This window comes from Columba livia, chromosome 4 (genome assembly GCF_036013475.1).
Source record: "Columba livia isolate bColLiv1 breed racing homer chromosome 4, bColLiv1.pat.W.v2, whole genome shotgun sequence".
NCBI lineage: Eukaryota > Metazoa > Chordata > Aves > Columbiformes > Columbidae > Columba > Columba livia.
In genome coordinates, this window is record NC_088605.1 from 57,365,168 (window position 1) to 57,381,932 (window position 16,765).

The window sequence follows — 16,765 nt, forward strand, 5'->3', positions numbered from 1 at the left end:
GCCCATCTCTGTTAGGACCTCCAGGGCTGCGTGTGCATTCACATCCGCCTGGGGTCCTGTTGTGTCCAGATCAGAGGGCCTGTGCTCTTGCTAGTGTCCTTTCAGGGCCACATAGGAAAAGATCTAAGCACTCTGATCTATGAACAGTGCAGATGAAAACCATGTTGTACAATTACGGCCACCTCACCTGTGAATGAGTATCCGCACAAAGGTTTAATATAATTTATATGATAAACATTAACTTTACACCTTTAGTTGATTCATCTTATCCTTCCTGTGCAGCAATGAAATCTTATGCTTATTATAATCACAGCTTGCTCTAGAAGAACCGGTGTTATGCATTTATTTTCTCCAAAAACATTTGACTTGTAGCAGTTGCACTGGCAAATGCAGTGTGGTTTTGCAATTTTGCATTTGTATCTGAGAAGAGAGCAAAGGCCAATATAAACTCCAGTGAACTGTAGTAGTGAAACGCAGTAGTAGTGAAACTGCACATTTTGGATCCCCTTGTGGGGGATGTGTACATGCTGTATACATGTTTATACAAGCGAGCCTCACAGGACACACAGCAATATATGCTTCCTGAAGTAGCTGAGATCACAGCTGAGCTTTGAGCTATAAACATTTATTTACTTGGTAGCAGAGAGTGTGTGGCTGGGCTATTCTTTGAAGCCTGAATATATTCACAGAAAAAGTAAAAACTTTACCTAAATACTTAGAAATTGCGGAGCAGAAGCGTTGTGTGTTTGAAACCTGCCGCAATAAGGCAGTCGTGGCAGCGCTGGTGCGAGCAGCCCGCTGACAGAGCTTTCCGAGCTCTATAATTTCCCTGCTAATGTGATTTAGTGCGAGGGAGTCGTGGCCGGGCAGAGCTGGGCTAATGAATCCATCAGGGGAGCGGAGCCAAGAGGGGAATGGGAAATAGAAAGCACAGGTCGGGCGCCAGAGTGAGGTTTTTAGGACAGCCAGTTTCAGTGGAGGCGGATTTAACACCGGAGCAAACCCACCGACCGCGGCGCTGTGTTTCGGGAGGCGGCTCGTCCGGCGGGCGCACGGGAGACACGCGGGGGGTGCGGGGGGAGCTGTCGGCAAGTCGCGACAGGCGCTTCTTTTCCTGAACCGGCTCGGGCCGCACAGGCAGGCGCCTTCTCACGGCAGCAAAGCCACACGGGTGAACTCCGAGGCGATGGTGGAACATCCGCCGCCTGGGCGCGGGAACGGGGCACGGCGCGCGTGTACAGACGCGGTACGCGCGTGACGCGGCCGTCACCGCCTGCCCGGAGCTCCTCGCTTCCGTGGTACCGGTTCCAGCGTTTTATCTGTCAATATTTTCGCTGTAAACGGGCTCCTGCCAGCCCCGGCCCGTGCCCGCCCTCGCAGCAGACCGCCGCCACGGACAGGGTCGCGGACGCGAGTGGCGGAGGGAGGCGGCCGGACAGCGGATGGGGAGTGTGGGGCTGCCCACGCGCCGATGAGCGCACACCCCCAGCTCGGCCGGCCCGCGCCACGCGCCCAACGGCCGTAACCGCCAGCTCGCGCCCGCCCTCCCTCGCGTCAAACGCCGGGCGCCACGCAATGTACCAAATGTTGTAATGCACCAAAACAGCGCGCACGCCTGCCACTGCCTGCCGCCCCACCGCGCCCGCCGAGCTCCGCGCTCGCAGGGGCCGCGCCGCCCGCCGGGACCAGCTCTGCAGCTGCGCTCCCCGACCCGCAAGGCAGTCGACGGCAGCAAAGGCGTCGTCGCCGCTCCCATCCACCCCCCCCCGCTCCTGTGTCACCGCCACTCGCTGTGGCCACGGGCGCCCCCTCATCGGCGCGGGGATGCGGCGCGGGGCCGCGGCGGGGGCGACCGACGCCGGCAGGGGGACCGGCGCTGTGGACAGTGGAGCGGGCGGCGACTGCGTGTCTATTAGGAGGTGCGTGGTAGTGATGGCGGCGGTGGGTGAGACTTTTCCTGTCAGCGGATCGGGCTGGTCCTGCCGGCGGGCGGTGGGGCTGCACCCCGCCCCGGCGTTGCGCCGTGCTGCGCCGCACCGGGCCGGGCGGCGGGCCACGCCATGGGGCTGCTGGAGCGCCTGCGGAAGGAGTGGTTCATCCTCGGGATCGTACTGGTCATCGCGGTGGCTCGGCTGGAGCCCGCCGTCGGCGTCAAAGGGGGTGAGTCCGGCCGCTGCCCCGCGGGGGCCGCTTTGCCCCAGCTGCTGGGCGGGCGGTGCAGGGGGCGCCTGCGGGGGTCTCCGAAGCCGCCGCCCGAGAGTCCGGGCGCTCTGCGGGACCCGGCGGTACTTTGTCAACTGCTGCTGGCCAGCGCTGACCCCACGGCGGGGTTCGATTGTGCGGGCCGGGCCCGGAGCTGCCCGGGGTTGGGCCGGGTGCCGGCGGCAGGGCGGGGAGCGAGCCGCCCCGCGGCTGGGTACAGGGGAGATTGTGCGGGGACCTGCGGAGATTTCCGCAGGGACCCTGGGCGGAGGGTGCCGGTGGCTTTGCCGCCGAGGATGCCGAGGCTCGCTGGGGTGCCCCGCGGCCGTCAGAGGCGTCCGCTCAGGAACTTTGAAACCGGAGTTGCCGGGGGGTTCGGGAGGGCGAGCGGCAGCTCCTCGCCTCGGCTTGTTAGTCAGTCGCTGTTTCTTATGTACCCAAGAAATATTTCGAGGTGGGTTCCCATATGTAGCTTTGCTAGACACTGCACCAGTTGCTTGAATGATACCCTGCTCTTTTTGGATTAGTAGTAATGAAAACTGAGTAGCAACTTGCTTTGAATGTGCTGCTGTTACGTAAGTGATAACTTTAAGAACTCTAAGAAGAACGTAAAGTTATTTCAGTTCAGTGTCTGCCATCTGCAAGCTTCTCGAGAGTTGTAGCCTAATGTATAGTATGTCAAAATCTCAGGGGCTGTATTTGAATCAGATGTGGGTTTTGTGTTTTTTGTTTGTTTGTTTTTTACTTTATAATAACATACTTGTATTTTAAAGCTAGTTTTCTTTTTGGTCCTCTTTTACCTCCTCATGAAAGATGAGGGAAAACAGCGAAAATTATTCTGTGCAAAACAGTGCTAAATGCTCACAGTAAACAAATCAGAAGACAGATCTGTCCTTTTCTGTGTAGTGAAGTCTGGTAAGTTTCTTCTAACTAGCTGATGAAAAACCAGGTGTTATTTTGAAATAAACAGCGTAAACAGTGTATCTTTAAGTGTATGTGCTGGCAGTGTCTTCTGGTTAGTTTCCGTTGTAAGGTCAGTTCCAGATGTTCCCCATCTTCAAAACCAAATTAAATTATATGTATTTTTTTCTGATTGGTCTCTGAAGGTTTAAGGGAAAGGATGTAGGATAATATGGAAAGAAGAATCTAGTTGTGCTTTTATGTGCATAGATTTATTTTCTTTTTTTTTTTTTCCATAACAGAGCTGAATTTTAAGGATAGACAGCTTATCACGGAGTAGCCAACGTGTTTGTTTTTTGTTTTTTATTTTTTTTTTCCCCCCTTCCTTAGGTTCTGGGGGAAGAAAGTGTCTGTGAATACTTTCTGTGTCAACTAAGGCTCCAGTGCTTCATGGAGCTCAGGGTAGGCAAATACCTGCTGTGCAAGGATCCCTTCTAACATCCGTGTGCTGTTTTGCATAGGTGAACAGGACCTACAAGGAGCTTCTTGAAAGATTGTGCAGACCTTAAAAACAATTTTGAATGGATAATATTGGGTGGTTTATCCCCTTTTGGTTTGATTGTCATGCTAGTTGTTGGCAGCAATCTGGGAGATCCTTTTTACTAGAATAAGAGAGAATTTTTTCCTCAGCTTACTTCCTGCATTTTATGATGGAGAGCTTCATTTAATTATTCTACTGCAAAAATATGCCAAACTTTGACATAGTATTGTACCTGGGACAACTAGCCTGAAAAAAAATCTCATGAGCATTGATGGAAATTCATGAGTGTGTGTTCTCCAAAGCATTATCCCTCTTCTGCAGCTATGTGATCTCAGTGCTTATTTTAAAACCTGGGAAAAAAAAGGTGGAGGATGGGAAATATCAGCATATGAAAAAAAAAAATTGTCATCTTCCAGCTGACAAAACCATGCACTGCAATTTACAGGGCTTTACTGAATGGTACATATGGTCCAATATCTATACCAGTGGAATATTGTGACACAGCTTGCAGAGATTTGTGCTGTTGCCACCTTCAGGGCATAAGCCAAGCCCTTTTTGTGTGTTTTCCTATTTGATGAATGAGCCTATTTAGTTCCTTTGTGAAAAGAGCTTTCCTGACCATCTCTTTGCACAAGAGATGGAGAGGCTCTGTTCTGCCCAGAGTTCCCTGTGCTGCATGAACCTGTGACTGCTCTGGTGGTAGAGGCTTCTCCTGTGTGAAGGAGTTCAGGTAGCTCAGTGAAAAGCCCTAAAAGAGAAAAACCGAGTCCTGGAGGAACCCCTATCTTAGCCAGACTAACCAACCAACTGCCTATGTGCCCAGTGTGTATATGCATGTACATATATGCCTTAATCTTCTAAGAGATTAGAAAAAATACATAATTCTCTCTTTTTTTTTTTTTCTCCTGGCTATTCAGTTAGCATGCCATAATTTTGCAACTAGCCATGTGCTTTGTTGCAACTTTAACTCTTGCATTTCCTGGCTTATTTTTACTTTATGCTTCATATGGGTTGTTTGGTTTTGTTTTTCTATTTAACACACACAGTTTTAATGTCTCATCAGAGTCCTCTCTGAAAGTGGGATTTGGGTTTAAATGACTTAAGATGCAAATTCGAGTAGACTTGGTATACGATCAAATCCCTCTCATTTAAGGATCATTGACCTCGCTCCAGTGTGACCATCAATGTATCATTCATCTGAGAGAGCAGAAAGGATCTTCTCTTCTGGAGTGTTGAGTAAAGGCTCACTTGTTTGCTGCTGTAGTTTTGCCCATGACAACTTACTGTCACTTGCAGAGTTAGGATATTACTTTGCTCCTAAGCAGACTGCTAGTCTTTTCTTTCTAATAAAATAACTGGCTGAATGCTTGTGAAAAAATGAGTATATACATTTTGCATTGGGTGGTCTTTGAAGGCAAAGTGTATTAAGAGAATTTATCATTTTTATAGGGGTGTAAAAGTATTTTATTTTATTCTCCCTGAAAAAAAGGTATATAAATAAATACAAATGTAAGCCTTTAACACAGTGGAACACGTGGAGGTGCAGGCATCTGCTCTTTCTGATCTCACTGCAGCAGTGTGTCTGAAATGTATTATTGTAGGGCTGGAATCAACCATTTTGCCACAGCCCTGTTGTGGGGGAATGATGCAGAATTGTATTGTCCCAAGGAAATAATTGTAAGGTATGATTTTGTTTCCTCTGTGGAGGCTGCTAGACAGGTGTGTGTGTTGTGGGGGAAGAAGTGAGAGATAGATAAGTGAATGATGTCAATGGCCCTGTAGGGCAGGCAGCTATTAGTTTTGTTTGAGTTTGCTGACACTATGCGGGTACTGTGATGACAGAGAAGAGCTCTGGAAACTTGCCTTTTTTCACATTTCCAGAATTTACTTATTAGCTTCCAATGGCCTGTAATCACAGAAGGCAAATCTGTGTGACAATGTACCTCACTCTTCATTCACTGGTTTGCTTTTATTTAAAAACGAATAGCATGCTTTCTGTAACTTAATAGAACTCCACTCTTCTAAATAAAGCTAGTTTAATTAGATTTTATCCAGGTATTCTTCTAAATATTCTCATTTACTTTGATGTGATATATGCATATCATTAGCTCCATGACTGTAGTTGACTTTGTTTTCTGTCTGTATTTTCTAGGACCCTTGAAACCAGAAATTACCATAACTTACATTGCTGTTTCAGCTATATTCTTTAACAGTGGACTCTCCTTAAAAACTGAGGTACTGTAATTTTTCTTTGCTTAATTATTTTTTCACTTTAAAAATCTTGTGTTGTTTTTGATCAAATTAAATGTAATTAGAATATTTCATTACTATGCTGTTGTGGTTTATACTGGGTTAACTATGGTTAACAAGAGAAGATAAATATTATATATTTATGGAATAACCTCTCCTTGATTTCAGAAAATTCTTCACAAAGTAGTGAACATGATAAGAAGGAGAGCATGAATAAGTTTCATGCATCTATTGAGGGTGGGTTGCTTGAGTTTGCAGGGCTTTGACTAAACGCACAATTTTGAGACTGGATCTATACCCTGGATATGTTCCAAACCTAAATCAGGGTAAGACTCAGGAGAATGCTAACACCTGCCTTCTTCTATCCTTGGCTTCTACACTGCTTAGTTGAGACACAAGCCAGAAAACCGTGTGAATTCTAAAGTAGAACTTTGTAGGGAACTAGGCAGAGAGAGGCTGTGTGGAATCTTCATGCTTCTGTAGGACATGAAGAGAAGGTCATAGAATCATAGACTTATTTAGGTTGAAAAAAAACTTTAAGCTCATTGAGTCCAACTCTAAACCTAACACTGCCTAGTCCACCACTGGCCACGTCCCTAAGAACCTCATCTACACATCTTTTAAACATCTCCAGGATTGATGACTCAACCACTTCCCTGTGCAGCCTGTTCCAATGCCTGACAACTCTTTCAGTGAAGCAGCTTTTCCTCATATCCAATGTAAACCTCCCTGGGCACAACTTGAGGCCATTTCCTCTTGTCCTATCACTTATTACTTGGGAGAAGAGACCAACACGCACCTTGCTCCAGCTTCCTTTCAGGTAGTTGCAGAGAGCAATAAGGTCTCCTCTAAACGTTCGTTTCTCCAGGCTAAACAGTCCCAGTTCCCTCAGCTGCTCCTCATAAAATTTGTTCTCCAGGCCCTTTACCTTTTACAGAGAGATATGAGCTCTCTGTGCTTCTCTTCTTCATCTCACCTGCTGATTTCCTCTGTAAGTGAAACTGTTTAGTCACTACAGGATTTAAGCAAGCAAAGGTCCGGTGACTTGTAAGTTACCACATCGGTAGACACAGGAGAGCAGATGGTAGCAACACAGATGCAAGGGCGATATACAGGTACTGAGTCTTGGCAATCTTTTCCTATAGGATTTTGTTCTGGACGGATAGACTTGAAGTGCTTACACTTTGCATATTACAGACATTGAAACTTGTTGCACATATTGTGTTGCACACTTTTCAAAGAGGAACAATCTAGGAGTAAGAAGAGATGAAGGGGAAAACCTCTTAGTGATGTGTAGAGGAGGCTTGGAGAAAGGAAATTATGGCTACAGGCCAAGAAGAGAAGGAGCAACCAGAGCTGAAGGAATACACTGCATGTCTCTGCTGGTCTAGTTTCTTGATTCCTTCTACGCTATTAGCTGTGCTAAGAGGTGATGTAACTCATATGTTGCATGACGCTAATGCCTAAAACAGTGATTGTATTGTCCAGTAATACATTATTTTCTTGGCAGACTGGGATTTGGATGAACAGCATGCATTCAATGAAACAAAGTTTCTGTACCTGTATCATGGTGATAAAGTTCCAAACGGAGGTGGTGTCTGAATTGATGGCAGCCCTCTCTTTCTGTGTCTGCAGGTGGTTCTGGCACTAGGGCCTCTAGTTCTGCTGAGACATGGTATAAATGAAGTGAATAACTTCAGTCAAATCTGTAGCAGCTATTTAGAGTCTTGTGGTCTTACAGGAAAGCAGGAAAAAAACATGTTATCTATTTGCCTGGGACAGTAATTCATCCTAATGGAAAGAGACTGCAGAGAGGCACTTTCTTCCACAGAGAAGAGGACCTGAAACACAACGCCTGAGTAGTACTAATGGAGTGGAGTTTTCTGCTTTCAGGGTTAGGAACTTCTGCATGCAGAGGGAAAAAATGTAAAACTTCCCCTTTCACTAATTTGTATCCTTGAAGCTTTATAATTTCAAAGCTGCTGTGAGTGAGAGTGAAATAAGCAGCATTATCAAAGTCTTGGTTAGACTTTCAATGATAGTGGACATCTAACCTCTTCCAGGTAAGGTGACTAGACTGACAGATTCTTCAGCAATGTGTCATGTCCCACTTGGTGCTTGCATGACTTTCTTTCATCTGTGGTTCTAAAAGCAATGTGTTGGTGTAAATGAAGTTTTTACAGGACCTGATGCTTATGCCAGTTAGCTATCTGTTTTGGAAGTGTCAGTTAGGACTGGTGCTGTACATCCAGCTTTATGTTCCATCAGGAAGCTAATCCTTTTCTGAATTTCTGCCATGGGAGTAGAAGATGAAGAAAAGAAAAACATTTAACTCATTGTACCTTATGCTATTACTTTCTCAAATGTATGTTAAAACCCAGCCTTAAATGTGTTAGGAAACCAGGTCATGATGTTATTAAAATTCTTTGGGGCATGTTTTAATTATTTAAGGCACAACCAAAAGCTGGTATTATTAGTCAGTAAATATATATTTTTATTGGATTGCAAAGTAAGTTGTTTCTGCTTTTATCTTTCTTAGTTGTTGACCTGTGTGTCAGCTGTTCTACCTATTAATGTATTAATGGAGGGCTTCTGATAAGTCTGACAAGATTAGAAGAAACTGATGCTCTTTTGAGGTTACTCTTCTGGTTTTGCCTGCTGTGAAAATGCATGCTCAAAAAAACCGCTAACATGCATTCAGAAAGTATTTCACAAAATAATTGGCAGCGTTCAGGGACAGCCTGTCTGTGCCTGGCCTCGTTACCTTCTCAAATCTAGAGGTGACTGAGGTCCTCTTACATTTGTAGAAATAGTCTGGATCCAGGAATGACAAGAACATTTGATTGCACTTTTATATAATGCTCTTTCAGTTTTCAGTGACTGGATAACTCACTCTTTTAAAGGAAATACCTCCTGTAGGGCCCCAGAAATTAAATCAAGTGTTTGAGTTACCCATTTCAATGAGGAATTCGGCAAGCCACTGAAAACACTGTTTGCTCTGTGTGGGTATTTGCCCAGAGGAGTCCAGCTGTGACCATCTCAGCATGACTGGATGGCAACAGAGACCCACACTGACCAGTGAGGGGCTTGGATAAGCTCTCTGAAGAGTCTGAAATACTGGGAAAGACAAGGTAACCTGTTCTACTTTGTGTGCAGAAACCGAGTCATAACTAGCAGCTTCCAGTAACATTTCTGAGATTTCTGCTTTTTTGAGGGCTATTGTGACAGGACGTATTTTTTGGACAAGCCCTTGTATATTGCTTGAGAGGGTGAAGACTGCTTTCTTCAGTGTTTGTTCTATGATAATACCATCTATGGAATAACAGTTTTAAAAGACAATCACTGGAGACATTTTAACGACTGGTAATTTAGATCCACAAAGACCTGTTCCGCTAGTACGGCATTCCTTCATGTTATAGGTTGGCTGTGTTGTAAGCGCCTTCCTTGTTCTCTGGAAGCTGTAACTGGCCTTTCCCAAGTTTTTGTCTTGGATTTTGCTTTTGAAAGTGTCACACAGTTTTCTTCAGATCATCTGTTTTTAAGACACTTTACAATTGGAAAAATATTAATTTAAAAGGGAAAATGGGCAATAACTGTAAGATACTGAAAGAATGCCGTGTTTTGTATGATGCCATTCCTTCCACTGTCCACAATTCTGTATGTGTGATGGTGTCTAGGTTGGTGTGCCTTCAGAGATTGGTCCGCTAGGAAATCTGGGGCTGAAAGAAGCCACTGGCTTTGATTTTTCTCAATTGTATTATTTACTTTTAGATCATACCCTTTTATATAGGAATTTACAGATATCTTTTCTCACACAGGCTGTGTTTCTACTACTAGCCTTTTTATTTTTGCTTTCTTTTTGAGATAAGATGAAGTAACACTACAGTAAAGCTATTCCTAATGCTGTAGGTACTGTGATGGGTTATATGTGAAGAAAGCCTGTTTTTTCATGCAGAGTGAAACTAGCCTGCTTGAGAACTTTCTTTAAAAACAAAACAAAATAAACACAACAAAACCCCCTGCCCAAACAAACAAAAAACAAACAAACCCAAACAAAAACAAAAAAACACACACAGAAACTGAAAAACCCACAACAAAAAGTTGCTTCATTCAGTTAACCAAGCACTGAATGTAATGTTACTTTCTTGGTACATTTGAAGTCCATGTTTTCTACAACTTTAAGAATAGGTTAAGAACAGATGTGTATTTTTTGTGGAAGTTTTTTTCCCTAACTCAAATTTGGATGATACTTTACTTCTTTTAGTAATATAAACAAGGACACGATGCTCAATTGCTAGTATTTTCAAATTTATAATTACATTAGTGTACAATTGGATAGTTAAAAATGCAGTATTTGATTGTGTTTCATGAAAGTTCAACTGTTTTGAAGATTGGCTGCTGCATTACTGTACATGGAAATATACATTTTTATTTATTTTATTTTAATGCATCTAGCATGTCAGATAGCTGGAGAATCCTAGCAAATTACATTTTGACTAAAAGTACCATCACTACTTTTCCTATTACGTTGTTTACTTCAAAAGAGTGCAAGTTATTTTGAGACAGAGGGAGAGGATTTTTTCCTTCCTAACCTGTGAGAGTTGAAATGAGCTGAAATGTATAAGGTGCTTTCCTTGTACTTAAAAACTATGTGGAAGATCCTTGGAGTGTCCAAAAAGACATAGAGAAACACTTAGCTAACTGAAGAGTATATTGTGTATATACTTGATCACCTCTCTGGAGTGCTCTTACTGCCTTTGAGGAAAGACACTAAAATAATGATCTTTTTTTCTCAGTCTCCCGTGGTGTTTTGTACCTTATTTCTCTGAATTTTGTGGCTTAGTTGTTGTTAGCTTGTTATGGTCTTGGTATTCTTTCTTTGCTATTCTTCATCAGCCTAATTTTTTTCAGTGAATTTCCTATCTATTGATACAATAAATGAACAAAATCTGCTACAGATTACCTTGCTTTTTACGTTTGTTAGTCTTTCTTTAAAAAAACTCGCCACAGATGTTGACAGTCTGTAATGTAAGCATCCTTTTTTCGTGGCATAAATAAGAAGCACAGTTTGTTGCTCTCTTTAGACTAGAGGAAACTGAAATCACAGGGACACAACAAGTTTCCCTTCCTCTTGATATCAACAGTCAATAAAGTAAATAGGCCGTCAGCATAGTTAACACAGGTTTTGAAGCAGTGACAAAGTGTTACAGCTGCCTGCTGAAAAGCTGCCATTAGGAGAGGTACACTATCATTGAAGTGGTGGACAATTCTTTTGGAAAAATGCCCAGGAGCAGACACAGCTTTTATGTTGTCTGGATGTACTTCATTATTAAAGAGGAGATCAGATGATCCCTAAAGGTGCCTTTTTGACTTGCACTCTCTTTGTATTATGAAGATGATCCTAGTTTTAAAAGCACAAACGTGATCTTACTTCAGCTGGTATGACTGCAACTTCCTCTCTTCTTTTTCTTTTGCAGGAGCTGACAAGTGCTTTGATGCATGTGAAACTACACCTTTTTGTCCAGATTTTTACACTTGTGTTCTTCCCAACAGCGATATGGCTTTTTCTTCAGCTATTATCAATCACACCTATAAATGAATGGCTTTTAAAAGGGTATGTTTAAGCATAATGGAGTGAATTATATTTGTGGCTGCCTTCTTAAAGGGCTGCTTATCCTGCAATGAGTGTTTTAAGACTTACATTGTGAACAATTTTGCCAGTTGTTTTTGTGCTTCAGCATTTTGCTGTTGAAAACACAGTACACACACAAGATTATCCTTTCAGGAACCTGGTCTCATTTTTAGAAAGTTGGGTCAATTAATTTCATATGTAGGGAGTTTCCAACAGGTTAGCTTTTTTTATATCACAAAACACAGCTGAAGTGCTGTGCTGAGTCTCAAGAGGGAGGAAAGAAAGGGAATGCTGAAGGAAAAACATAAGTTGGTGAATAAATACAGTGTATGCAACATACTGGTATTCCATTTTGTTTTTAAATGGACTGTATTGAGCATCTCTTGCATGTGGCTGGATTTGGGTTCAGGATCTTCTCCTAGCTAAATTTTGGAAAAAAAATTAAAACGAGTGAAGTTTTTGTAGGAAGAGATCTTTGAGATGAGCAGAAGCTAGGTTACCATTAAACCAGTGTGTTTTAAATCTTTAGTTTACTCTGCTGAGGTGTGCTTCCAAAGCTGTATTGATGGTGCAGTAGTGATAGATGTTATGAAAAAAATAAAAAGCTTTTTTTAGAATCAAAGGTAAATACCTAGCACCGTGCAGCTCTACTGGAATGTTTGAATACAAAAAATGAATTATTTTAGAAAACTGCGCAAAGAATCCCCATTGTTTCTTACTGCTTGGTGGAACATTGCTTGGGGAGAGTTCTCTGTATTAAAAGTGTAATGATAAAGCTGCTCATGTATACATTTTTACAGGGCCTAAACCTAAAAAAACATTTTGTTTTGTTTTTAAGAGGCTTCTCCAGGTGTTCCACCGAGTGTGAAGTGCTCCAAATGATACTGAGAAGGTGAAATTGAGATATAATTTAAAAGTTAGCACTGTTTTGCTTAACAGTATTAGTACATCAAGGAAATAACAAGCTTGTGTTAAAATGTCCACTTGCATTTGGCTATTCACAGTAAAGGTTATTCTTTATTGTGAAGTTTTTCCTCAGCTGGAACACAGACATGATTTTCCACAGTAAGCCAAAACTCCCTCCTAATCCATGGGAGTCTCAGTTGCTGAAGTGGAGGGGGCAAGAGACTTTTGTGCTTTTTGTTCCTTGCAGCACTTCTTGTCCTTTCTTTCCTATGCCTCTTATGCCGCTTTGGTTCTTAGTACTTAAGGGACATGATCTGTTACATGCAAATGTATATACATGCACACCTGTGAAGCTGAGTGTAAAACTACGTATGTATGTATTTTTTAAAAAGAAGAAACACATGTATGTGTATCACCCTAAACCAGCCTCATTTTTCATGAAGGCATGTCTGCTTATTACTAGTCTGCTAAAATCTTTCTGCACGTTTCAAATTGCCTTGCAAGCACTTGCTCCTTGAGTACTATTTGTTTTGGCCATGTTTTAACTTTCAGTGCATAACTCTGCTTTATTGAGACTTCATTCAAAGAATGGTCATATTGGGGAGTTTAATGAGGGTTATCATGTTTATTTGAAAGAGTGATTTCTTGATAAATACTGCTGTTCAGGACACTCTCAGAGCATCAGCCATTGTATGGCTCTGTAGGCATCCACTCCAAAGGGAGCCTGATGGGAGCTGTTCCTTCAATGCTGTGCAGATGCAGAAGAGACTGAGCTCCATCCCAATTCTAGGATCATACATTTTAAAGCAGGTACTTGCTTGTCCCTATATGGGTATGTGAAAGGAGAGTGAGGAGCAGATGTGAGAAACTGCCTGTTCCTTTTAATGTTCTCTGTAATCAGAGATACATCCAAATGCCGCACAGCTGTAGTTTTTATATCCTGGAAACAGTGAAGTACCCTAATGAAAACAGGGGGGGATGAAACAGGCTTTGGCAAAGCTACTTCCTCATCATACATGTTTAGCACAGCTTGTAGTGGGAACTGTTTGATAGTCCTAACAAAGACCTGGAAAAATATGGCTTCTGACCCTACTTCCGTTGCCTGTAATGTATCAGTAGAACAGGTATTATTCTTATCGGCATTCAGCAAGTGTTTGAACCCCTGATGTTCGTGGTTATAGCATGGCCTGAACTGGTAGAACATTTCAGGTGGTTGTTATCTATAGTAATCTGTTGGTTATTAGAGGAATTTGTATATTGGTAGTGTTACGTATAGTTGATACAAAGCAAGAAATAAAAATTGACAAGTGTGTGTTTCAATACACCTGATTAAAAGTATTTGCATTTAGTGCGTGTGCCAGGCTTTTTTGTAGATTACTATTTTTCCTATGGAAAGTATTTAAAACCATAACTGGATAATGATTTTTATTTTTTTGAATTTCAAATTTATTATTTTAAATTTGAGAGGGTTCACAGAGTTTGTGTTATTCAGCCTTTCTCTTATAGTGTGGAAAATCCCTGCCAGATGAGATGAATGCACTTGCACACATTTCATACCTCTCTGGGTAACTTTGAACTTAATCTACCCCTTATTAGTGCAGGTGAGAAGTTCCAGGAGCTCACCGTGAAGAGACTACATAGAAGAGAGAAAACAATATCAAAACTGATGTGGGGGATGGCCATCAAAATTGCCATGTGTTTGTCTGCTGTGTATTTTTATATATATTTCCAAACTTTCCATGCCATTTCTTTTTCCTGTATTTCTTTTCAATATGAGCCTATCCTTCTATGTGCTGACAACTCTCTGCTTCCATAGCTTACTTCACTATAAGCTGAAGGTACTATATACTTCCAAGGTGGTGCTTGCTGCTTTGTGATTGGATTTATATAATGCTTACACTGGTTGCCTCTTTCCTTTTTCCACAGTGTCTGTCGCTGACAAACTGGATACTTTTGTCACTTACTTGTTTCTTTTATTGAAGCTTTTTGTATACTTGCAGCATATCGATTGTGGTACAATATGCTGACTGTTGTTTGGCTGTAATATTTCTGTTTGCTATAGCTTTTTGATGCTGCGTTTCTCAGGGACGGACTAACAGATTTATGAGTATGAAGTAGTTCACCACTAGTAGTTAATTGTTCTGAATAAGAATACTGTCTCAAACTCTAATGCTTGAAAAAATATGTCGATTCCACGCTTTTGGGGGTCTCACAGACTATTTTATTTCATGCCTTACTGTTCCTTCTGAGTCAACACAGCTTTTATTCAGATCGCCTATTTTACTTAGTTTAGTTTCACAAGTTTAATTGTAATCTGTTATAGTATGCTCTTGTTGGTTTTAAATACACATTTAATACAACTGATTTATTGTAATAGCCACTTTTTGTGGACTGTCTTTAAAAAGAAAAAGAAAGCTTGTAGGTTTTTTTCATACTTTGCAACAGCATTTACTTTATACAATGATAATCGCTGCATAGATAAAGGTAAAAATGACAGATAACAATAATGTTTTTAGACTTCTAAAAGGCAGGAGAAAGCTTTTGATAATTTTAACAGGAAGTGAAAACATGCATAATAATGAAACATTTGATGGCTTTTTAATGTTCAGGAAACAAAAAGCTTAATTGTGAGGGTTTGTTGTTTTTTTTTTTTTTTTTGGGGGGGAGTAGGGCTTGATGAAAAATGATGTATAGTGGGAATCTGGAATAGCACGATTCTTCTTGCTCTTCTACTTCACAGTAAACACTGAACAGCTTTTTCAAGAAAATAGGGGTTTACATCCTTATTTTATTTTTTTTCCAAATATCTACAGTTATCTCAAAACACAGTACAAACTTTACTACATCAGGACACATGATGCAGTTATCTTAGTGATAGATGTGTAGATATCTTTGTGAATGGTAGATGCAGTACTACATCTGGGGAAATGGAGTCACGGAGAGATTAAGTGCTCAGGTTTTTAGATGGTGACACAACTCTTCACTGTGGTGGTTGGTAAGAGATAGCACAGAAATCCTGCCAGCTGGCACAGGGCTGTAACTAATACAAACTCATTGGGTTGCACAGGTGATAAGATGATTGTTTCTACTCAGCTATTTGGTATTTTAAGGTTTTAGTTTGTATCATCTGAGGAATCTAACATTGCTTTCTGTTGTTTTTAGCTTGCAGACAGTAGGCTGCATGCCTCCTCCTGTGTCTTCTGCAGTAATTTTAACCAAAGCTGTTGGTGGAAATGAGGTGAGTTTTCATTTTGTTCTTGAATGCTTTTTTTAAACAGAAGTTCAAACAAATATTTATTTATGATGAAGTTGTGGCAAAACAACTATAATGTAACTAAAATGTGGTGCTATTGTGGTTTGTAAAAACTTCTAGAATTAAAACTTGGGTTTTGTATTGGTTTCAGACAAGGAATATAGTCTGCTGGCATTGCTCAAACTGAAAGAAGCTCAGCTTTCTGAGGTGATATAAAGGTTTCTGATAGAATTTTGTTAGGAAATTTCTGCTTGTTGCTGCACTGGAATTCTTAACCGTATGATGTTTGTATGCTGTATGCTAGTTATTGCATAGACTGTTAGCTTTGTGGTGAAAAACTACCCTTGCAGCAGTTGTTTGGCTGGTGTTTAGTATTGAAATGCCCTGTAGTATGAGTCCTTGAAGCTGCAAACATAGCAAGTGAGATGATGATGATGACACAAAAATAAATTTAAATCTTATATGAGACTGCATGAAATGAAAATTTCAGGAACATGGAGTTTGCTGCTGCTGATGTAGTATAAAGTTCTCCTCAGATAGGAAATGGCAGAATTGAAGTTTTTTGTGCAAACTCTAGTCATGTTATACTTCTGCCTTAAAATGGCATGTTCTGGTGTCATTTCATACTCTTTCTTTATCCACAAAACACTTGCTATCTTCAGGAAGACCAAGTAGACAGCATTTGGGGGGAAATTAATTCAGGAGTGCTAATTAATGAGGTTGTTTCCTTTAGATCTGCTTCCTCATAACTGCCGAAGGTGGGTGAGACCCAACAGGTGAGGAAGGAAGACAATAACAGTAAAAAGAGATGGGTTTTAAAGCTAGGGCTGTTCTGGAGGGTTAGAGCCAAATCTTGATTCAGCCATAGAGCTTCTGTGTGAGATTGGGTAGATCACTCCAACCACATTTTTAAAATATAGCCATTAGTTGTGTACTTCTCATTTTCTGAGTTCAGACTCTTGGGACCGATTAATGTCAGCTTTGAAAACACATGATAGCACTGAAATAGATTGAAGTTGTACTTGGTACTGACAAAGTGCTGTTTAATTGCTGTATCCTCTGAAGAGAGACTCAAAGCATC

General features: G+C 41.6%; 1 protein-coding gene across 11 annotated transcripts in view; it reads left to right on the top strand.

Annotated features, from left to right (window-relative positions):
* The first annotated feature begins 1,610 nt into the window (after positions 1 to 1,610).
* SLC10A7 (solute carrier family 10 member 7) overlaps positions 1,611 to 16,765 on the top strand; it is a 151,004-nt gene continuing 135,849 nt past the window's right edge. For 3 of the 11 annotated variants that reach the window (XM_065061949.1, XM_065061946.1, XM_065061947.1), the window contains exons 1-4: positions 1,928 to 2,160; positions 5,796 to 5,878; positions 11,371 to 11,507; positions 15,594 to 15,669. In XM_065061949.1, coding sequence (XP_064918021.1) covers positions 2,061 to 2,160; positions 5,796 to 5,878; positions 11,371 to 11,507; positions 15,594 to 15,669 — 396 coding nt within the window. In that variant the 5' untranslated portion in view covers positions 1,928 to 2,060. Of the gene's footprint in view, positions 2,161 to 5,795; positions 5,879 to 11,370; positions 11,508 to 15,593; positions 15,670 to 16,765 lie in introns of all 11 variants that reach the window. The other 8 variants (XM_065061950.1, XM_065061948.1, XM_065061945.1 and 5 more) reach the window with 8 other exon arrangements.